We start from the raw sequence: 24872 nt of genomic DNA, 5'->3' as shown, positions 1-24872 counted from the left end.
TTGTGGATGTCCAACTTGTATCACTCTAGAACTTTCTAGAGTTTAGGGCTTATTATTCTCCAAGCAAACACTATATATATATATATATGGTTCAAAGCAAACACTATATACTCCATTATATAAAATTATGATTTATTCTTATCTAAACATATTTGTGGATGTCCAACTTGTATCACTCTAGAACTTTCTAGAGTTTAGGGCTTATTATTCTCCAAGCAAACTTTATTAATTATACTATATATATATATATATATATATATATATATATATATATATATATATATATATATATATATATATATATATATATATATATAAGTAGAATACACATTTCAATTCCCTCTCAATCTTTTATATTTCTCCTTGTTATTTTTGACAATTTTCCTGTAAAAAATGACCCATAATCAAGTCCTTCAACCTATTTATATTTAGATTATACAAAAACCAAACTCGTTTACTAAATCTAGTCTAGATTAATCTACGATAATCACTTCACAATAGTCACTATAATAAGTTTTGATCATCCATATTAATTTATACTTCCATGAGAAATCCGGTCACCTAAAACTGATAACTCGTTCTATTTTTCAGTACTCCATACTCTTTTCAGTACTCTATATTCGCATTAAACTTCTCAATCTTGCATCAAACCTGAACTTAATTATCTACTTGGAATCCAACACTATTTTTTCATAGATGGAACCAATTTATATTGTGTGAGGATGTAAATCACGAGTAAACTATTAGCAGACTTTGTTTTTTTAAATATCAGAGTGTAAAAACAAGCAAAAGAAAACAGGAAATTAAGGACAAATACCAAAAATCAATGTAAGTATTACCTACAATACAGACGTGTGCAAGAAAAGCTTACAAGGAATAATAAAACTCTCTTTTTTCTAAAACAAACTACGTGCACCTAACATTTGGGGTGAGTAGTCAAGTACTAACCACATGAGACAAAATTGTGCATCCCTTGATGGTAAATCAAGGATGGAAGCAATTGAATGACATTTCCGAGTGATTCAACCACTACACTCGAGGGGGCATTTCTCTGCTCTCCTAATCAAGCTAAATGAAGCATCCTGCAATTGAAATGCATGTCATTCTACAGCCCTGGAGAATCATGTAACTCTTGATGTTAATGATGATTGTTCTCTTTGTATACATTCTCCCCTTGGACTTCCGCTTATGATTCTCTCTTGTAAGTCTTCTCCTCTAGGATCCCCACTTATGATTTTCTCTTTTTGTTAGATTTGTTGCCACGCTCATCTTTACTCCTTTTCTTTTCATTCTTACTGTCGCTAACCCTGCTCTTCTTCTCTGGCTTACTTTTGTTGGATTTAACACTGACTAAGCCACTTGAGGATATCTTTCCACCAAGGGTTTTCTCAAAGTCAGCCTCTACGGCAAATTGTTGAAGCAACTCAGGATCCAACAAGCCTTCAGCCTTGGCCTTCATGTCACTCTGATACAGCAACCAGTCTTAGCGCAATTGTAAAAAAATGGAAACATAGGAGTTTAAGCAGGCACAGACTTAATCAGATTACCTTCACTTTCTTTGACGCATTGTCTAGATCCTCCTCTAAAGTTATTTTGTGAGGTTCCATCACAATCTATAAAAGAAACATTTGGTAAGAATGAAGACATCACATTTAGTTGTTACAATTTTGATAGTAAACATCAGTAAGTAGGGTTTATGGCATCTCTTTATGAAAATATGAGAGCTGATATTAAACTTTAATCTAACATAAAAATATACCATATACAACCATGACCATTATGTGAGAATGCATAGGAAATTCATCTTAATTCCAAATTCAAGGCCAGAATTCTTGGAATTTCCTTGACTTACTTCTTTTAGACGGGGAAGGGCTGATTCAACGTCTTTGGTAGCAATACCATACAAGTATTTGTGGAACTTCTTCATCCCTTTTATAAACAATGACAATATTTGCTGCCTTTCAAGTTTCATCTGACCCTGAAAAACGGCAAAGGAGATACATTAGCAAAGTATCACATACTAATAATTGCACATCTAGGATCTGTCTATGCGACAAGCTTTTTTCAAAAAATACTCATACATTTATCCAAGTTCATCATTTACCGTAATACTTGTAAGAGAATCAAATTTGACAACAATCAATAGTTTTGCTCTAAATGGAGACATCATCAACATGAAAACCTTTCCAGATGCACAGGTAATCCTATCTCCATTACATATTAGTTGCATCTTTGAGTATTATTTGTAAGAGATAAAATATTCCAAAGTTGCAACTAATATGTAACGGAGGTAGTACAATTAATTTGTAAAGATTTATTTATCAACAGCAAAGACAAGAGATGGAACCTCGATGTATGATACGTCTTGATTCTGCAAGCCAATACAGAGCAAAACTGATGCCTGGGCATATGACAATGTAACAGGTACCCTCTCTTGAAAGTATAAATGTGAAAGGACAGGAACAAGGTCTAGGATCTGTAGAAAGCAATAGCAAATAAGATATAAGAAATCCAGAAGAAAGCCCATTTCTGTGCATGGTGGTTATCAAACATCTGATGATGCATCAGCAGATTTTATTGAAATCAGTCCAAAGATGCTTTAAAAGGTAGTACATGATATTTCGAATGACTGACAACAATAAAATATGAAAAGAAAAAAAAATCCGAAAAAAGGGAATCCTAAGATTCCTACCATATGATACACTACCAACAAGTGTTCTCTGATCATAGACCTCTCAAGTTAAACTTCCATTTGACATATAACTCTTTTTCTTTGCCTGAAATTAATTGGCAGATATGATTCTATAATTATAATTATGATTTGGTCAAAAGAGTCATCCTTCGATTTCTCAGATGAACATCCATGCATAGCACATCAGTGAATATATAGCTCTTTTGAAAATGCAAATACTAACTTCAAAGGTCTCTCAAAATAATAGCATCTCCATGTTCTATTTTTATTATTTCTAAAGATTAATCCCTTATTCCCTTACCTATAGAGGCTTCTAAAACATGAATATCAGCCATTGCACTTACTCTTTAGTGTCTACAAATTGAAATATATGTTAAAACTTTTCATCAAAGTATTTCCCATTTTAAGCTTCCCTCCAACCGTCTTTCCCTACAGTATTGTTTATATTGTGTGTCGAACAAGACATTTGGACAGCTTTTAGACAAGTTCCTCTGTCATCCCCTTAGTGTGGTCCCAACATCTCAATATGCAACCTAAGAAAAAAAAAACTAATTCCCTTTTTTTTTCATACTCACTAATTCATGTCCCTTGAACAGCCTATATACACAGAAAGCCTCAAGCGACTTAATTGTCAACTCTTCACTGAGAACAAAAAAATGAAATATGCATGTGACCCCCCCCCCCACCCTGAAGATTCACATTACAAGATTTTGGGGGGGGGGGGGGGAGCTGCAAGGAAAATACTAGGCCAAACTGGTTTAGATGGAGAGGAATTAAAAAAATGGTTTCGTGGAGAGAAATAATAAGGTTGTTGAGAAGGTTACTAATCATGACAGAAAAATGGTGGTTGTGAAGGAGACCAAAAAAAAAAAAAAAAACTGGTGCGTGAAACAGAGCTCTACATCACAAGGGATAAGGAGCTTTTATTTTCATTCAAGTAAGAGGAATATCAAAATGAGACAGACCAGAATGGTTACGTGGAAAATCAAATTGGAAGGGGGTAATAAGGAGCTTTTCTACTTTATTACAGGAAGGAGGGACCATAAATAAGCTAGCAAGCTAGATGCTTCTTTGAAAAGTAAATCTGCAAAATACTACCAGACGGTAATCAGCAAGATTGTCTACGTAAGCTTGCAATCTCTTCATGTCATGAGGTGATATATACTCCTCTATAGTCTTCAAAAACCCATCCATGTTCAACCCTGATGATTCTGACTCTGCAAAGTTGATTTTTGGGTCCAATACACTGTAAAAGAAGAGCAAATCAGAAACTTGATTCTTCAATGAATTAACATGCAGACGCAGTCAATAGAATTGCTAACCTCATTGCAAGCTTGTACTCCATGGAGCGAAATTCATTGGAACAGAGTAATCTACTAAACCTTTGCTTGAAATCTAAGGATGAAAGAACAATCAATAATGATCCCCGCACATGAAAGAAGCATTCATCTCATTTGGAGAATGACTCACCTCGATAAAACGGAGCCAAGAATCCCAATTGATCAGATGCATCAACTTCAATATCATCATTATGTAATGGCTTTAAGACCATGCAAGTATGTTCTCCAGTCACAGCATTCTGATTTAGCACACAAATGACATCCACACACACAAACACAAACTTCCATTAGCACAAGCAAGAATATAATATGAACTTGACGAAGAATAAAGGCAGTTGTTGAATCTTCTTAGTTTTTCTCAATTATGTCTGACTCATATTAGGCAGGATGACAAATCAAATACTACCTCCATTCTCTTTCATTCTACTCTTTCCATTCTTATTTGTTATTCTACTCAATCTACTTTATTCTACTTTAGGCATACCCCTTTACCAAGTTACACCTCTTATCCCACAATTACTACACCTTTCCACACATTCTTACTTTCTTCATCTTTTACTTGCACAGTAACACCCATTCAACGTTTCACAGTCATAATATATCTCCTTAATCAAATTTTTCTTTAATTATGTATCTGCAATAACCGAGTAAAACATAAAGGAGCAGAACATATTATAATCCAATATATAGGTGGAATATGAATCCAGATATAACAAAACTCCCTACGAATTAAAATAAAATCAATTTCATTCATCCATTACATGAAATGAGATTTAGCCTAAGTACAACTTTAAACTTTTCAAGGTAATGAACAAGAATATAGATTAAAAGCTTTACTCAGCAGATTCCATGATCAGAAGAAACTGAATTTTAAGCCTAAGACTTTTGGTTACTTTGAAACACTTTCTTCGAGTTTTATTTGTTTTTTTTTTCCTCTTCTCTTTGGTCCGTGTGTTAATATTTTACAAACCCTCCTTAGTCCAAATTCTCAAGGTACTACACCTAGAGTAACTTTGGAAGTGAAAAATCTTATACAAAGGGATGCCATTTTCCAAAAGATCATGTTGCAAATTGCTTACTTGCAACCAATATGAAAACACATGTTGCAACTTAACAGCAATTTGCGAAGCCCGTCCATAACTCCATATACAAGTCAGATTAATTATATAACCAAAACTCATAATGACAATTCAAAAGCCTCTCACACAAATGTAAAAGGTAGGAAAGTAAGAGCACTAACCGGAATCTGGCCAATATAAAATGGAACAAATTTGTGTTTCCTCCAAAATCGAAAGAGGTCAAGTGTAAGGCCAAAGGATACACCAATGTAATGCAGTTTCTCAGGACGTCTTTCACGAAGATGCATAAGTAGTGGAGGAAGGTTTGTTCTGGGCTTAATATTTTCTTCAAGCAAAGACACCTGCATAATAATATGAGAGAAATTTAGCCTAGAAAGTGTGCCTGGCATACCAACACAAATACACTAATCTCATAGGACAAGCCCATTAAAACATAGTCCATTAATAATAAACAAAACACAACTAACACCAAGCCATATAAATCCAAAGTTTCTACATAAGGTGTTGAAGCGCTATAGAAGAACGTGTGCTCGTATAAATCCAAAGTTTCTACATAGCTTCTATATCTAACCTATATATAAATCTCCCTACTCTTTGTTTATGGTTTTGTTTTTTGTTCTACTCACTTTACTTTATTCCATTTTAGGCACACAATCATTACCATCATACCCCTCTTACCCAACAATATATACACCTTCACAACCTCTCTTACTTTACCTTACAACCAGCTTTTACACCCTCTCTCTTACTAAAAGGAGCTAGTATACTTATGAGTTAAACTTTAGACATTTCAGCTTCCCACATTACTAACACCAGGCCATGTAAATAACTAGCCATGTTTATATAGTTTGTATTATGGGTTTTCTATAATCTGTCTGAAAGTAGAACTAGCAAAAGAACCAAAAAAAAAGAGAAACACCCACTTCATACAACGGCACGAAAAATAAAGCATTTACTTATTTGAGTTTTACCTTTTCTGCTGCTTGAACAATACTAACAGGTGGCTCATTAATATCCTCATCATCATCATCATCATCATCTGCTTCAGATGTGGAAGTCAACTGTCCTTCAAAGTACCTGATGGCCAGCAGCATTAAATATCAGCATGATATGGTGTGCAGTGTAGAAATGAAAATACTATGATCCAGAAGAGAGTACTGGCTCCAAAGTATATCTCATCACTTTCAAGGAAGCCTTCAAAAAGAAATAAAGCTACCAAGGAAGCAGAACAAATCAAAGAAAATAAGATATCAAATATTTGTCTCTCATTCACCAATTGTCAATCGGATATTAATATATTTTTAAATACAAGCAATGTATAGTCCTAAACTATGACAACTGCTTCATCTTCTAATTTTAAGGGGGGAAAAAAACCACTGTGGTTTTACAAAGGTTATCACAAGCAAACAAAATATTCAGGACAATGGAAAAACAAGTGGAAGTATGAACAAACAGCATCAAGTCATTCACTCGTTAATTTCTCTGAATAGTAAATAAATGAGATTCAATGCTGGGAATCCAAGGATCTGATCAGACTTATAAATGAAATGTCTTAGTCTAGGTAATGCCTTTCTATTAAGAACTTTACATAATATGGACATGGATACACAGTTGCTATGCACAGTATTCGGTGATTGCAATTGTATATGCTCTTTTCACTTTATCTTGCAGCCTTGGAAGTTGAAACATTCCAACAAGCATGGCTGCAGTATATACACATAAATCCCACAGCTTTAAATGTGGCCAACTATTAAGTTGTTTATACCTTGCCAAGAGCTCCACAGCAACTGAACCATACCCAAGCTGCAGAAAATCAGGAAAAATCCAACATTAGAGTGACAAACTCAAGATTTTAGAATAACTCAAGAAATCACAAAAACAAGAGAAAGCATTCACCCGCATGGCACTAGGATGAGTGGCTATCCGCACAATGCGTGCACCTGAGAGACTAGGGAAAACTGTCTCTCGAAATTGCTCACAAAACTTCCATGGTATTTGGTCTCCATGAGGAGAACGACCATCACTTAAGCTCCTCAGAGCAGATTTTAGAGAGATTTGTCCTTCTAGACAGACCTGCAGAAAAAATTTTAAATTCAAATAAGCACACTACATCACAATACTGAAGATAGAATTGACATATCCATCAGCACTAAAAACAATACATCGTACTGACATGCTCTAGTAATGCTAATCAAGAAAATTATGCCACACCAATTTCCCAACTAAGAACAAAAAATGCAAGGTATCATAGCGAACAAAAGTCTAGCTTCCCATGTATTGTTGGCGCTTATCGAAGATTATATGTGTTGCCAATACTCCCTTAGCCCCACAATATAATGCTTATTTCATTTTCATGGTCAAATTTTAAAAAGTTTGACCAAATATTCTCATATATATACATATATACAAAAAACAGTCATGTGATACATTGTTAGACTCGCGTCAATGCGTATTTCATTGTATCAGCTTTATATAATTTTAGCTATTGCGAAATTAAAGATATTGTTTATCAAAGGTATGTCTTGAAGAAGGTACTAATGCACCATATTATGGGATGGAGATGGTAGAAGAATTATAACAAGAGAGAATATTGCCTTAAATAAAAAGAAATACAAGTGCACACAGATGTGCCCTACAAGAAAACAACTACCCCAAAACACAAATTTTGACAAGGAATACAAATTCAAAGCAACTTAAAATGACAGAATAGGTCAAACCTGAATTACACACAAAATATCAGGAAGATGATTCTTTGACTCATCAACAGGGCCTACATAAACAATGTTACCATGATTTTTGAAACAAAATCAATTAGAGAAGTTGAAACCATTAATTCATTGATTGCTTATAAGGCTTGTTGAAATCAAACACAAACATACCGAGCAGCACAAAAAGGTGATGTGCTGGAGCATCGGCCATAAGTTGAAGGTCATTTGGGGAATTTTTGTAGTGAGATGCAACATATAGAGCCATCATTCTCTGCAGGTTCAGTACATATAAGTATCCTAGAAGGCAAATAAAGACCATGCAAGTTATAACCAAAGCAATGTCCGACATACCTGTAGAAATAATTCACTGTCTTTGTGATAGGAAAAAAGTGTGTCACGATTAACATAATAAAGATCACATTCACTGGGAGGAGGCAACCTGGTTATGAACAAGAGATAAAAATTACTTTTGGCATGTTTTCAGGAGGAATAAGGGCAACCAGTAATTGACCAAAGAATTAATGATGTCATATTGATGTTTGTCATGTATTCAACCTGTTGATATTTGGTATGTAATTTGCAACATCCAAACACAGTAACTCATTAAGCCAGAACTCAATGGGGTCACCAGAGGCATATCTGATAGATTCACTTAATTCTATCTTCTTGAAAATTCGGCCTGCAACAAAGAATAAGAAATTCAAATCGTAATCATTATCAGGATACAAAATGTTATCTTTTTGTATGCCTATGTTCAAAAATGTTCCATGCAGCATTATGCCAGTAAGGTAGTAGACCATTTAGCAAATTAGCACACTTTTATTCCACAGGGAAATGGTCTCATATCACAACCAGTTTGGCTTTATGCCAATGGAATAATCAAGAAATTATTGCTGTCCCTCGATGTAGGCATTGACTGGGGAGGACATAGAAGAATATAAATTAAACTAGAATTTAATTAAGAGCTGCTACAAACTCAGAACTAACAAAGATAATAAGGAAAGTCAGCACCAAGTGGACAAGAAAAAAGGCCCAAGAATCTTATGCCCTTATAAGAATAAAAAAAAATAAGGATATAGAATTAAAGATCATTTAAGCATTACAATAAGCATGAAAATGCCAAAGTTCAACAAAAGAAATGTCACAAGCAAGCACTATAAACTAAAATAAAAAGATTTGGTACAGACCTTTTAAAGGTTCCGCAAAGAATTAAGATTTATTCATGCTCTTTTTTAAAGCTTAGACCCTTTTTTGTCATCATTTGTCAAGTGTGTGTGTGTGTGTGTGTGTGTGTGTGTGTGTGTGTGTGAGAAAGAGAGAGAGAGAGGGGGGGGGGGGGAGGTTGAGCGGAACAAGTTGCCAACACGGCCATTTAAAACTACAATAGCACAAAAGGCATCCCTTCAATTCTTTCATACCAAGGAGAATCAATAGGAAACTTCAATGCTCTTTTTTTGCCACTCAGCCTCCCCCCACCCACTCTCTCAAACACACAAAATCAAAGAACCCATGACCAGGATCCAGCAAAACTTTGGGTTGACCCTTAATCTCACAGGCAATTAGAATCCCCCATTTTTTGTGCTTCATGTTCCAGATCTAGAACTTTTGCTCAAAACCAATGCTACATGGAATGCAGTATGTATGGATTGCAATCCACAACCTAAAGTTCATTACACTAGTCTGCATATCGAAAGTTCTAAATTGTGATTCACAGGGTGAAAAGTGAATGGTGTAATACTGATCTAAACCCTAGATAATTTATTTGAACTGACAGTAACAGATGATTCGTGGTCTCCAGGCTTAACAAACCCTAGTTTTGCAATACACAACCCATATCACAAATTCACACATCACTACATCAGTTCAAACCCTTGATCCAGGTAAAATTGATGTACTCACTTTTTACTGAAGAGAGAATCAAAACACTATCCTGGACCAAAATTCTTCCATCAATAGATCCTTCTACCCATACATTGCTAAGTACAAGTAGATTCTCTATCATCATTATTTTTAATGCTTTGATTTTATTTTTAAAACCCTCAGTAAAATCTAAATCAATTCTCAGCCATATCAGCATAGGCCATATACTAACAGTCTTGCAGACATGCGAAAATAAAGAGCCAAGAACAGCTGCTTTCCAAATTTAAAGATAAGGAAGAAAAACAACTAATAATTACAGTTGATCAGTCAACAAACCAACAAAAAATATCCATACCGGTAAGAGAACTATCCAAATTCTTAGACATCTGACTCTGCTCCTCTAGTTGCTGCAGAAGCTTCAGTGATAATGATCGTCCAGTACCTTCATAACTGTATTAAAACAACCAGAGGAGCAATGCAATGAGGGAAAATTGATAGTAGAAGAGAGTATTTATTAGTATGCTTTGCCTTTAAAACCCAGTTAAAGAGTTACAACAGATATTTTCACAAAATTAACGACAATCTCAGGCAATCAAAGTGAGGACATATGGTAAGAAGGCACTAAAATGCCATCCATTCTAGTGAATTTAGTGCATTGTCACTTTTCCTGATAGTGCCACTTTAACATTAATAATTATTACGCCTCTACTATCCACAAAAATTAACAAATACTCCCTCCGGCCCTAACAGTCTGCCCTATTTTCCTTTTTAGGTCATCCCTAAAAGATTGCTCCATACCATGTCCAAGGGGAACCACAAGTATACTCTCACAAAAATTACTTTAGGTCCCGACACTTTTCTATCTCATCAATGTCACTGAACCAGATGTTAGAGTAAAACATGGCAATGAGGTAAACAATAGGGACGGAGGGAAGACACAATGTTTTGGCAATACTGGTGGCATTTCTGTGTGATCTCTTTTCTTTTGTTTTCTTTTCTTTTTCAATGGCAATGGGGTAAACAATAGGGACGGAGGGAAGACACAAAGTTTTGGCAATACTGGTGGCATTTCTGTGTGATCTCTTTTCTTTTGTTTTCTTTTCTTTTTCAATGCCATAATTTGCTGTTATTTGTAATTAAAGAATGAAGGTAAAAGTAAAACTTCAGTGATATTTTGAAAATGAGACAAAGCAGAACAATTTTCAGTCTAACAAGGCCACAAAAAGAAATTTTATGAAGCACTATGACAAAGTAGAAATCATTCTTGAAAAGGAAAGAGAAATAATAACAATTCACATAGAAGCATTGGCTTTATCCTTAAATATTTAAACAGAAAACAATATCATACCCATTAACCGTAGACGATATGAAGACAAGATAAGGCCCTAAAAGAGATTTCACAACAGATAAAGGAACAGCTGCTGCTTCATCAATTACCAAAAGCTCAACTTGAGATAGCTTTTCATGTTCATGGGGTTGTATATACTGTTACCACAAATAAGGATCAGTTAGTGAACAAATAATTTCACACAAAAAGGTTCACAATTACTGAAGCAACACATATTTGATGAATCATTATATGACATTTTGAGCAGATGTGGATACAGGTAGAATAAGTAGGATACCAAAGATTGGAGAAGGTCATATCTCATTAAACCGTCTACACATATAAGGCCAACAGCAGAATATTCATCTTCCACATGAATTGAGTTGAATCTAGATGAATAGTTAGTCTGGTATTTCTTAATTTGAGGAATAAGGAAAAATCATAAGTTCTAGGAAATTTAGCTCACAAAAAACAGAAAAACTAGAGTGTCCTTGTTAATGAATCACTCTACTCATACAGACGAGTTTTCAAGCAAGATCCTACTAGACCCAATTCAATAGAAGAATAACACTTTACAGGCACCAAATGCCCCAATCTTCTTAAATCTTACCTACATGCCTTTAAACACTTAGCTTTTTGGAGTTCCCAGCGATACTAGTTTACTGTGGCTACTCTGTTTCACTGGCAACATCAAGTACTATATTTTCAGAATTAGCATTTTCATGTTTAGCTGAGACTCCGTAAAGTTTCTGCTACAACAGCAAGAATAACTCAAACTTCACAAAGACCAAAAAAGTTTGCAAAATGCACAAAGATTTCCTCACTTAACATCCTAAGATGCCTTTAAAGTTACAAAATTAAATGAGGCTACACATCAAATATCTTAGCCATCCCACCTTACATTCAGAAATACTCAGTCAAATTTATAATATTACCAATAGTCACATAAAATTGGCCATGTCAAGTATCTGTAGAGACAAGGTACTGTTAAAGGACTCATTGCTCTACGTAGCATTCTATATAGAGAGCAATTTATAAACCTATATTATTTTGGAAAAATAGGCCGAAACAACACCAAATCTAAGGTGCACACAACTGCACAAAGCCACAAACTAACGCGGGGGAAAACAGTAACACAAACTTCAACCAAGGGTGTGCAGAATCACATAAAGTGCAATATTGAAGCATAAATAATTAGAAATTGATATCACCCTTTGCCGTCAATAGTGTATGCAGCAATGCACCTTGGCCGAAGTTTGAGCTGCTGTTTGCACCCGTAATAATTCTTAGGCATAGTTGACACTATTCCAGCAAATAGTTTTTACCATTAACCTTACAAATGTAAATCATAAGATGAAGCGGGACACAAAAGAGGGATCAATTTATTAAATGGTAGGTGGCTAACTAGTTAAGCATTAAGCCACACTCTTCCACATCCCCCACCCTAAAGGATATGTACTGTCTCTACTAGCAAAACCTCAAGAGGGGGGAAGGAGGCATCATCTATGCCTTTCTTCATTTTTCCAACTAGACAAAGGGAGATTCTTAATACTTCAAATCATATTTTGCAACAAGGTTCACTTTGCTTTATGCTAGCTGACACTCCCTCCATTTAATCATGCAAAGCACCAACAGTGTCCTACACTATACAATTTTTAACTTAACCACTTATCCATAAATTAGAGTATATCATTATATTGATTAAAAATTACAAAAAATATCATAGAGGTACTTTAATTTTTTTATAGATGTATGTCATGTACTAAAGACATTCTTTTTGAATAATCTTTATCAATTCACTAGAAATTTACATGCAAGATTCAGCCACAATAAGCATAATTGGATAATGCCGTACGAAAAACGCAGGAAATTCATTTATTTTGTCTCTGAATTGCCAGTAATGTTTTAAAAGGACAGGACTGTATGAATGTCAAGCCACTACCCTAATGCCTCGCCACATATGTTTTAACAGATTGGTTAAGTGAATGTGCCTGGTCACCATAAGAAGGCTCCCTTTAACATATATTAACAAAAGAAAACATCTGCCTTCAGCCATTGGATCTAAAGACTACTTTTCTCGGGCTCTAAGCATGGGTCACTCACAAGTTCCATAAGAACCCATTCAAACAAAGATTACCACAAAGCAAAGTAAGGTAGGCAGTTGGCTGACAGTGTATTACATAAGGAAGACAAAACTTCAATCTAATCAATGGAATATAAGAGAAATTATACTCGAACATATTTAGGGAAGAATAATGGGAAATGAATACATGAGAAACTTCAGAGGTCTCATCTAGGTCCAGAAACAACCTAATTTCTATTCATCAATCCACAATGGAACAACACTACAGATACGAACAAACAGACAAACATTGAAAGTTCTTAGTTTGATTCCTCATCAGAAACAATCACAAGGAACTGCCTCAAGCAGCCATAATAATTAAATAAATTGCTTAAGGAAAAGAAAAAAAAAAAAAAAAAAAAAAACCAACTATCATAAAAGCATGTTTGTTGAAGCAAAATATTACAGATCAAGTCAAATATTATGTCCTTACCTGGATTGTTTGCCTATGTTGTTTGTAGATATTAATCCGCACAATTGCCTTCTTAAAATCCGGATTAGAGCTTTTGACCACGTCATAGTCCATATGTTCCTGTTAAAAAAAAAGTCTTAGTTTCAAGGTCATAAATTCTCAACAGGTGTACGAATCATTATTAATTTATGAAGAACTTTGAACCTTGTACTCCAATGAATCAAATCCCTTGCAGATAAAATCAAACAAGGTCTTCAAATTTTCAGGACTTGGTGCTGTTACATAGATATTAGAATACCTGTAGATATACACTTTAACAATCAATATCTACAGAGGTTAACAGCAATTTAAAAAAACACATCTAACATCATTCCTTCCACCTTTTGCTTGTTAGAAAAAGCAAAGGGAGGAGAAAAGGAGGGAGTTGCAAATACTACCCAGCAGCAACAGCTCCACCAACTGCCAAACCAAGTGCTGCCGATTTACCACGACCACGAGCAGCAAGTAGAGCAATAGTACTACGGAGAGTCTTATCCAAGATGGCATCAAGAAATGTAATGACTGCTTTTCCCTATGCATACAATAATGTAAAATTGAGCACTTAAACTTCAAAACAGTCAATAGCCTCATCGAAAAATCATATGAACAAAGAGGGAAAAACTTTATTTCTCATCTTATTTCCGGTACCTGATCAAGGGTGCAACACTTTTTAATCAAAGGACCAACAGGAAAATCCTCATTGAGTTCCTCTTTCAAATTCTTTAAATCACGTTCAGCATCTGAAAGACCGTCAGAGTCCTAAATCCTAAGCTCAAGTTAATACAGAATGATTAAATGTAGAACAGAAGAAAAAAAAAAGGTTGTTTGAGCCATACTACATTTTCTTAAATTTTATAAGACACACTTTGTAATTATCTTATGAATCTACACTCGAGAAACTAGGTAGTGTATACATAACTTTCTGGCTCAATCAGAACACTTTCAAATAGGATAGATTACCTCTCTAACAGGAACAGGAGTGATTGACCTTATATGAGTTGAAATAGGTAATATATTCAACTCATCATCCATAACTACACATGATTTGCAGGAAGCAATTGATAATAAAAATCGTTCATTGAAGCGCCCTGTGGCATCAGAATGGGATTCTGTGCGAAATCTCTCATGAACATCCTGCACTTGTTTAAATAGATCAAAAATTAACAAAATATGTACGAAAGGAAGTAACAACACAGTTTTTATCCAGGGAAAGTGGGCTTTAAAGCAACTCATACCATAACCATGGTGCACAGACTTGTTAATGAAGACAGAGAGCGCAAGAGCAAAACAATCAGTCCTCCACCCTCCACAGTTTCTATAGTTCTTGCCAGAAGGTTTGGCGTCAATGCTTCAAAATCCTTAAAGCAGCCAACCAACAAATTAAGAAAGCCACAAAGTACCAATTTAAGTAATCAATAAAATACAGTAAAAAGATGATCAGGCCAGCCAACAGAAAATTTTAACTACCTGTAGTATGCACATGCCAAAGGTATTACCAAGCACTCTTTCCGAATCTTTGTATAAGCAGTATGTTATCCCTCCACTTTCGATAAAAAGAGAAAAAGGATCAACCTTCTCAGGATCTAAAAGTCCTCTCTGCATTAATTTCTTCACCTGCTTTGCACGTTTTTTCTTGTGGCTGCAGAGAGCACACCATATTGGTCATAACAATACATGATACGATAATATACTATACAGGAGGAAAGGGGGGGGGGATTCTGTAACTTGATATACAGCCCAACTGATAGCATGTAACCAATTGAATGCAAAAGAAGTAAATCTACATCCATAATGACATCATGTCTACAACACAACTGAAAAAAAATCACGAAAAAATCAACAGCAGGAACAAGTACATCGTCTAAATGAATAATGTTCAACCAGCAGAGACAAATTCATTAGTCCCCCAGTCTTCATGTATATATGTAAATTTTTTCACAGTTAAAACCATCCTAAAGGCATCTAAGTGAGTCAGTGACCTAACCACATAAAAATACAAAACCCGACAAGTGTTACCGAGTTAGCAGTAAAATCTTTCAGCACTTCTTGACAATAAACCGAAGCAAACTCGGGAAAACTCTTATCCACTCCTATATTCCACAAAATCCCCAATTTGGGAAAATCCTCACACAAAAACCAACTAATTCTCATAAAAAACAAAGCTAATTCAAATTAAAAAAGACATTCTTCAAATAAAAACATTCAATAAATTAACAAGTAAAATAAAAGCAATAAAACTAAAAAATTGAATGTTACCTGCTAAGTTCTAGCTTGTCTCTATAACACCAGAGCACAGTAGGCCTAGCCTTAACAACAGCTTTACTAAGCATATAATGAAGATTAACAATCTGTAGAAATTCAACAATAATTAAAATCTTCAACAATCAAATTCACATACTAAAAACACAAATTAATAGCAAAAAATTGATTGGAAATTAAAAAAAGAGGAGAAAGAAGAAAGTACTTGGTCGCGAGATTTGTCACCGATGATGACGAACAAAGAACGGTGCCTGGTTTTGACGCCATTTTCGATAAGGGTTCGGATGCGTTCGTCGACCTTCTTCCTCATTTTTGGTGGCTCTGTGTTTAAGGAAGAACCAGGGTTTTGGGTTTAAGAAACGGCCGCTAAATTTGAAGAGAGTTTATTATGTTTTGTATACCTGCTTCGGTTTTGTCTGGTTTATTCCGTGAAAGCCAAAAGACGAAAGTCATGTTGGAGTCATATTACGCCTATTTAATTATTAGGTTTTCCATTTGAAACAAACTAGATGAACCCCGTGCGATGCACAGTTTGTGTTCGATGCACGGTTTGTTAGTATTACTATATTAATTTTAAAATATTAGATATAATTCCTAATCTCAAATTAATATTTTGAATTTAATTAATTTAAACTTTAAAATTTCATTAGTTAATTTTGCTTACGTGAAATTTGAATTATTTAATTATAAAAGAAATTAATAATCTCTTATTTAATTGGCTACAATTTGAATTTATAATCCTATATTTTTTAATTTATGTGCTAAAATTGGTTATATATTTAGATAAAATTCCTAATATCTAAAGATAATATTTTATATTTAATTAATTTAAATTTAAAAATCTCATTTGCTAATTTTGCTTATGTGGCATTCGAATTATTTAATTATAAAATATTTTAATAATCTCGTATTATCTGGCTACAACTAAACTTTATAATCCTATGTGGCGCACTAAAAAAAATTAGATCCTACGTGGCTCTCTAAAAACTCGGGGAAAAACTCCCCTTTATATATATATATATATATAGTTTTGTACCCTGGCGATGTCCGGGTTGTTTATTGAATTTTAAGATAAAGTTATAGTTCGAGTTAACTCATGACCAGACCAAACAGGTCTATGTAGTAATAAAATTCTAATAGATTGTGAAATATATATGTTATTTTAACCGATTAGTACATACTATAAGTGAATGATTTACGCTTTGAACTACTTCATTCGTTCCAAAAAATTATTATGATACAAAAAAATAAATTTATATGATAATTTTTTAGAATTATAATCTAATAATTTTTTAAAATAAAATTATAATTCAATTTGTACGTCTGAAATATTAGTATTTGTCGAAAATAAAACTCTAAACCAACAATTTTATCCTAAAATTCTATCTTATGAAGTCTATTTAAATCTATCCAACGTGGCACGACACTTTTAGCCAGTGTCGTTGCACCTGGCTGGCTAAAAGTTTAGCTTTATATATTAGTTATATTATATGATAAGTTAAGTCCCGTGCCATGCACGGTCATTATAAAATTTTATAACAAATAAATAAAAGTTAATGATGTTAATTCAACGATAATTTATCCAAAAAAAAATATTTGTAACAAAATAACTTGAATTTTAATTAGTTTATACCAATACTAAATGCGTAAAGGTTATTGAATTGGATTATATAAATAAATAAATAAACATAATAATAGAAACTTAGAAGCTATAAGGTTTTATATTATATAAGAAAATTAAAATATTAGTCTTATTATTATGATTTGTGCATGGCACGGAAAATTGATTGAATATAATTCAAACAAATTAAACTATTAGTCTTATTATTATGATTTGTGCAAGTACAGCCCAAAATTAGGTGCGGCGGATTTTGTGAGAAGAATAACTTGAAATTTTAAAATACAATCCCAAAAGGCCCGGATTGTATTTTAGGAGTATTACATACTACGGAGTACATATTTCAAAGGAATAGATCTAAATTAATAATTACTCTCGTCATTAATGATAATAACAAGTGTTTATTGGTACACAATATTATACTCATACAAAATACTAGTGTAAAGTTATTATTGACTTTATGGACTTATTGTCATTAATAACAAAAGTAATTTTTTACAAAGACTTTCTCTATATAAACTTTTAAATTTTAATTTTTTACACTTGATTGTGATATTGACAAAATTTAGTCTCCAATGTCCAACACAAATGACAACAAAAGTCATTTGGATCCAATCATCATGATAGGTCTTATTCAACTTAAATCACATTTCTCAAATAGTTTTTACAATATCATAATAATTGTGATTCATCTCTACTAGGGCATGTTCTCTTACGTTGAAATCCAATTTTGTTCAGTTCAACTCCTAATTTCCATATCTTATAAAATATTCATTTCAGTTCAGCTCAGATTCAGTTCAGTTTAGTTCAGTTCAGTTTAGTTCAGCCGAGTTCAGTCAATGAAAACAGGCCCTTGGAATTTACTATATTTGATATGGAGTACATAGTAAAATTGTACTCATATATAATTATCATTTATAATTATCTCAAATACTTTGTATTGGGCATGTTTGGCAAAAATATACTCCGTAACTGTGAAGGTAGTTGTCAGCTATGTAGGTAGCTTTTAGCTGTCAACAAGATGTTAGCTCTGAATATAGATAATTTAGGTATGAGTGTTCGGTAAAGTGCGGTTGGTTAGCTGTTATATTTAAAAATCAATATTTTATATTTAATACTATAGATTAAATTTTCAAAAGCTACTTCTAATTTTAAAAGTTAATATTTCTAACTTTTCTTCTAAGTTTTCATAAAAGCTACCTTCACCACTAAAAGCTACCTTAACCACTGCTTTGTCAAGCACTTACATTTTATGTTAAGTACACTAAAAGTTACTCAAACGTTAGTGCCGAACACGTCCTAAGTTGAAGTCAAATATTTTGAATACTTTGTAAAAACAAATCGATTACAAGTCAATTTTATTGCTTTTAGATTAATTTCAGTTTAGATCAATTCCTAATCAGCGCGTTTCTGGTGCGGCAAGGTGCTATATTAGTAACCCTTCTAGTAACCCCTCAAGTAACCCCATTTAAGTAACCCCTCTAGTAACTCCCCAGACAAAGTAACCCCTGACTAACTTAGTAACCCCTGACCAAGTAACCCTCGACTTACCTGATAACCCCTAGTAACCCCTAACACTAACCCCAAGTAACTCCTAACCTAGTAACTCCAAGTAACCCCTAACCTAGTAACCCCAAGTAACCCCTAACCGACTTAATAACCTCTAACCTAGTAAGCCCTATTAGTAACCCCAAGTAACCCCTAACTGCCCTAGTAACCCCTAACCGACCTAGTAACCCTTAGTAACTGCTTAAGTAACCGCGACCTAGTAACCCGTGAAATAAACATCCAAAACAACAAATCAGGGACCACAAATTCATCCAAATCAAAACAAAATAACGAAACTTTTAAGTATCAATTTAAATCAATTTTGCATAAAACAAATTTATATAAGAAATGATGCAGATGATAAAGGAAGCAATCGTTGGTTTGAGTGAAAATATTAAGACAACGACGAATGTTTGGGTTGGTTTGGAGTTCAAGGAGCTTCGACGACGACGAAACGAAGACAGTGACGACAATCTGGCTTGGAGCTTCGAGGAGATCTGGACGGAGACGACGAACCTGATGGCGGCGGAAGACCTAGCTCGACCATTGATGGTTAGAGAGAGAAAGTTAGGAAGAGAAAATGGAGGAAGGTAGAGGAGAGAGAGGAGAGAAAGAGAGGAGAGAGAAAATATAAAAAAAAATACTACATATAAAAAATATGGCTGACCGTACGGTACAACCAACCGCATATAAAACTTTGTGATTATAATTTCCTTCTCCCCTTAATAATTCAATTCACTTTAATAAATCCAACAAAGTTTTAATTTCCTATATTTCCAAACCCCCAAACGTGGTGGAATGACACATTTTGAAACCTTTACTAAAAAAATTGCGTAGCGTCAGTTCTCCCAAGGGTTGAAGACTTGAATATCGTTTCGACTCCATGGATATCGTCTTCCATTTCTCAATGTAGTTCCACCTTCTTCTGGTTCGAAAATGGCGTTTTTGTCAACAAATACTTTCACTCTCAATTCATTCACCAACATCCCCTGCTCCAAATTATCGTCCTACAACGTCCGAATTTCTAAAACTAGCAATCCAAATTCTGTAACATTCCCCAGAAATCAATCACTCACCACTGCATGTAACCCTAAAAACAACCCCCAATCTCCAAACCCCACAAATTTAATCACTCATTTTCTCTCAACCCACAAAAAAATCCCCAAAACCTTGACTGAAAATGCTGTGAAATTGCTTGTTGGGTCCTTAATTTTGATGGGTTCTCTTAGTTTTAGTTCACCAGTTAGCGCAGTTCAAGTTCAAAGTGGTGTAAATTTAGAGGAAGAGAAAGAAACCCAGAAAGAAAATGCTGAAGATGAAGAAAAATTTGAGAAGTTATTGGAGCAAGAACCCAGAAACGTGGAAGTCTTGAAGGTGGTTGTGAATTTGAAGATGAGAAAAGGGAAGACTAAAAAGGCTGTTAAATATGTTGAGAGGTTGATTGATATTGAGCCTGAACAAGTTGAATGGAGGCTTTTGCAAGCTCTTTGTTGTGAAATGATGGGGCAATTGAGTACAGCTAAGAGATTGTTTAAAGAAATTCTTAAGGAAAACCCACTTTTGCTTAGAGCTTTGCATGTAAGTTTGCTAGGATTTTATGATTAATTATCTTGATTTGATTATGTTTGCTTTAGTAGATGAATGTTAAATGTGTAGTTAAATTTTGTTGGAAATTGTGGGATGATTGATTATATGATGCTGTGGTTGTGAATGTTGTTAGTTATTGGTTTTGGTGAAAGTTTGATTTTGCTAATGAGGTTTAATATTGTCCAAAAAAAAAAAAAGAATAATGTCAATTGTTGGTATGAATACACGATGAATAATGTTGATTGTAGAATGCACGATGTATATTGATTGTTGGGAAGTTTTAGTGTAGATTGTGGATTATGAGAGTGCATAGTATGAAGCTGAGGTGTTGATTGTAATATACCTGTTGAACATAGCTCTTATACATATACTTGCTGTTCGCGAACAAAGTACTGTATACTGCTGTGCTGTGTGTGTTATGGTAGGTTACTAAGGTTAGTAGTGTAGATTGTGGATTATGAGAGTGCAATGTATGGAGCTGAGGCTGCAATTGTACGATGATTTTATACTGCTTTGTTCTTTGTATTTTGGTAGATTTGTAGTGTAGATTGTGGATTTTGAGAGTGCATTGTATGGGGATGATGATTAAGTGTCCTGAAGTCTAATTTTCTTTGTTAAGTCCCCAAAATTAAGAAAGCCATAGTTTTAGGGGATGTTAAGTGCATTGTTTGGGGCACAGATTTAGGTGGCTTGAAGTTAATCTGTAATATTAAATGCTCCAAATCAAGATAGACATGATTTAAGGGTCTTCTGACTTATATTATCACGTAGGACATTTTGCTTATCTTTTCTCTCTTATCTGTCAGGGTTTGGCAATGGTGATGCATAAGAACCATGAGGAGGCAGCAGTTTTTGATATGTTGAACGAAGCTCTTAAACTTGCTGTTCATAAAAAAAGGGTTGCTGAAGAGAGAAATATCAAGATTTTGATTGCACAAATGCATCTAGTAAAGGTGATATTGAAATTATCGCTTGTTGCTCTCCTTCACTATGTTTTATCATGACTCCATAACTTTTCTACTTAGTGATCGTACTATCATCTATAATCTTTTTGAAAATTTAATTAGCTACTTCGTATAATACAAGCAGCAACTGAAATAGGAACAAGTTTGACAAGACTGTCAGATTAACGTTGCTATTTTTAACACCTCTATCAGTTACTGCTGTGGTTTATAGTTGTTTCCCTGTAATGTGTCAAATTAGATGTTATTCAAGATGCCTTAGGAGTCTAGATTTCCATGTAAATCTTCAAGGGCTATAATTTTTTAAGTTATGCAAAGAATATGAGTTTGTTGAATTAAAGCCCTTTATGTATATATTGTGCCAGATCAAGTGGCTTTTTAAAAAAAGGTTTTCAAATGTATCAATTTCCAAATGAATTTTTTTACAGAATTGATATAAATTTTCAAATATATCCTTGTTAGTAAATTGTAAATGCCACTGTCATCACCATCGTGACCTCATCTTGATTACTTCCCCCTAAAAGTAGAGCAGCTCGAGCCAGCCACAGTAGCCAGCAGCCTTTACTCTTACTAATCTGATTTGAGTAGAGAGATTGTGTTTCGTTGTAAAAAAAATATTTTTGAAATAGAGTTCCCCAATTTTATACCAATCAATCAATCAATAAAAGCCTTAATCCCATAAGTGGGGTTAGGTACATGAATCTAAAGTGATTACTCCGTATAGTCATCCATAAAAATAATAAGAATAATATGAATATCTCATGGGAAATCTGGTACAATCATATAGGGATTAAAGACAAATACAGAGGGAACTGACCAAATTTTGAAATATGTGAGCAGTGTGCCAGAGCATGGTATTGAATCAAACTTGAGCGAATTGAGGCAGACCTTATAAAGTTTATGCATAGATACCTAATTTCTTAGCATAGCATAGATTTCTGGATACTTATTAGAAAGGATGTATGTGCCCAAAGTAGAATGAATTTCTAAATTTTTATTTAACAGGGTGCATGTACCTAAAATAATGGGCATGACATTCTTTCAATAATCTAGTTTTGACCTCTTACATGGTCATATGTATTTGTGTTTATTGCAGGGGAATTTTGATGAAGCTTTGAAGAAGTACGGAGATCTAATTGCTGAAAATCCTCGAGACTTTCGACCTTACTTGTGCCAGGTTAGTTTTCACAACAACTACAAGCATATTGCACTCTTCAAATCAGATGTCAATTATCTAAATTTCACCTTGCCTTCTTCCCTTGTTATCCTTCTATAGTCCTATCATTTTCAGAGGCTTTGTGTTACTTCTTTGTAGATACTGCCAGAGTCTGTGACCTAAATGGCCGCATTTAATTCTTGTTTTGTTTTATTTTTCTGTGATTATAAGTTATGTAAAGAACTCATGCAAAATTGCAAATAACCTTAGGCACTTATGCCTCATTGTTTCATTCTGTAAAAGTTATAACTGTTGGTAACGCTATTTCTTGCATTGTTCATCAATGCAAATGTCCTGAGTAAGTTGCTTAATTTTTTGAAATATTGAAGAAGCTCCTTGTTATTGATGACCTAGATTGAGTGAAGTAAATCAAGCTTGGGATGGATTTTTAAAAATGTTTTGGGAAGCAGCAAGTTAGGAGGGAGGTTGAATTATAAGGACTATATTTGGACAATTAGTTTAGAACTTTGAATTATTTGAACCTCTACGGCCCTCTAGTTGTTCTGTTGAGTGGTGGACTTGCTATAAAAGGTAATTTTTGTAAGATGCTCGTCAAATATAGAATCACTAGAAAATATATACTACTGGTCTTTACGAGGATTGTGATCGGCTACATGTAAAGGATGGGCATAACAAGGAATTAGAAACATGAAGTATGCTACTGTTGAATGAATAGGCTCACACGGTGGTACCATGAAATGTGAACATTCTCAAAGTTTGCTGACTTGAGGGGGTTGTTATTGCACTTTCAGTCTTCTGTAATGCAGTGCATTGGCCTTTTGTCCTCCATTTTGTGCTAGTCAGTCTGTTAGATTATCAGTCTGAGATCTCTGCTTGCCTCGAATCTTTGGATCTTGCATCTTGTTATCTAGCTGGCTGCTCATTCATTCTAATCAAGTAATCATCCATATATCATATTTCAGGGAATCATTTACAGCTTACTGGACAAAAAGAAGGAAGCTGATGAACAGTTTGAGATTTACAGAAATCTTGTTCCAGAAGAATTCCCACAAAGAGGATTCCTTGAAGATGTTGTAATGGCAGCAAAAACAGAATCGAGGGAACAGCTACAGAAGGAGTTTAACTCTCAGTTTTCATATAAGAGATAACTAAGTTTTGAATTTGTGGTAAGATTCTTTATCTGTGTTATATTCATGGCTTTGTCACATTGACCCTTGTAAGTTGGAAGTTGCCTTCTTCATCAAAATCTGTAAACTGACTATAAGTGAATTCAACGAGAGAGCTGCTTCTTGTGATAAAAGTAAATGTCTATTCATTTACTAGATTGTACCCTGCACCTAAACACGTTGATTTTGTTTCTTCATTACATGAGCAGATGGAAAGGGTTTGTTAGCAGAAAGCTACTCTTTGGGTCCCTTAAAATAAACACTCAAGGGTATCATAGGAAAATTCAAAGTATAGCAATTTAGCTAGAAAGTGGCCTATGATTTGAGACGGCTTAAAAAGGTTGTTGCAATATTGCCTTTCATTTAGGTACACAGTCTATGAAAAATATTTATTATGAGACCTTTAGCCTGCAATAGATCATCGAGGTAAAGAAAATGACATCCATGACATTACAATCTAAATTACTTAATTATGAATTTGCTGATTTAAATTTCCATTGTTTTCTTGTACAGGTCCCTGGCTGAGTTGATGAACCCCTTTGCTAAGAAGATCCTGTCTTAGGCAATTTATGGAGGCTGGAAGCTCTTTATTTTTCGATAAATGACCTGAAAGTCACCAGGAACCACAAGCTAACCTCACTATCCCTTGCGTACAATGGCATTGTGTGTACATATAATTTTCACTTGGTAAACTGAAAGTGTTGGCTGATCTATTTAGAAGTGTTTTTTAAACATCAAGCTCCTTTTTCTGGCTGATAATCTTGTAGACACTAGCCTGTGCATGGATTCTTGTGCTGCAAAATGTTAGAAAATTTTGTTTTATTATTCTTGGAAATGATATTTGGTGGTTGAAAGTTAAAACTGTTTGTTTGTAATTTGGATGATTTATTTATTTTTGCTTGGATCTAACATGGTCTATTGTCAGCTCTGGTGAAGTACATAAGAAGTTGTAGGTGAGACTATCTCTCGCTAATTT

General features: G+C 34.3%; 2 protein-coding genes across 2 annotated transcripts; one reads left to right on the top strand and one right to left on the bottom strand.

The window, feature by feature from the left end:
* Nucleotides 1–729: 729 nt before the first annotated feature.
* LOC110723889 (RNA cytidine acetyltransferase 1-like) lies at nucleotides 730–16267 on the bottom strand. Its single transcript, XM_021903298.1, has 26 exons — nucleotides 16044–16267; nucleotides 15836–15927; nucleotides 15047–15218; nucleotides 14815–14937; nucleotides 14540–14713; nucleotides 14228–14338; nucleotides 13978–14111; nucleotides 13745–13838; nucleotides 13562–13660; nucleotides 11028–11164; nucleotides 10035–10129; nucleotides 8375–8498; nucleotides 8171–8258; nucleotides 7991–8090; nucleotides 7829–7881; nucleotides 7008–7184; nucleotides 6877–6914; nucleotides 6083–6188; nucleotides 5273–5452; nucleotides 4163–4271; nucleotides 4015–4087; nucleotides 3791–3938; nucleotides 2348–2476; nucleotides 1853–1978; nucleotides 1548–1613; nucleotides 730–1465 (listed from the first exon to the last, which is right to left on the bottom strand). Exons 1-26 carry the CDS (start codon nucleotides 16146–16148, stop codon nucleotides 1229–1231), a joined length of 3090 nt encoding a protein of 1029 aa, XP_021758990.1. The 5' UTR covers nucleotides 16149–16267; the 3' UTR covers nucleotides 730–1228.
* Nucleotides 16268–19375: 3108 nt separating this feature from the next.
* LOC110723879 (protein SLOW GREEN 1, chloroplastic-like) lies at nucleotides 19376–24762 on the top strand. Its single transcript, XM_021903286.1, has 5 exons — nucleotides 19376–20582; nucleotides 21398–21544; nucleotides 22650–22730; nucleotides 23693–23896; nucleotides 24410–24762. Exons 1-4 carry the CDS (start codon nucleotides 19941–19943, stop codon nucleotides 23876–23878), a joined length of 1056 nt encoding a protein of 351 aa, XP_021758978.1. The 5' UTR covers nucleotides 19376–19940; the 3' UTR covers nucleotides 23879–23896; nucleotides 24410–24762.
* The last annotated feature ends 110 nt before the right edge of the window (nucleotides 24763–24872 follow it).

This window comes from Chenopodium quinoa, unplaced genomic scaffold, assembly GCF_001683475.1.
Source record: "Chenopodium quinoa cultivar QQ74 unplaced genomic scaffold, ASM168347v1, whole genome shotgun sequence".
Taxonomy (NCBI): domain Eukaryota; kingdom Viridiplantae; phylum Streptophyta; class Magnoliopsida; order Caryophyllales; family Amaranthaceae; genus Chenopodium; species Chenopodium quinoa.
This window is presented reverse-complemented; position numbering and strand designations above follow the sequence as displayed.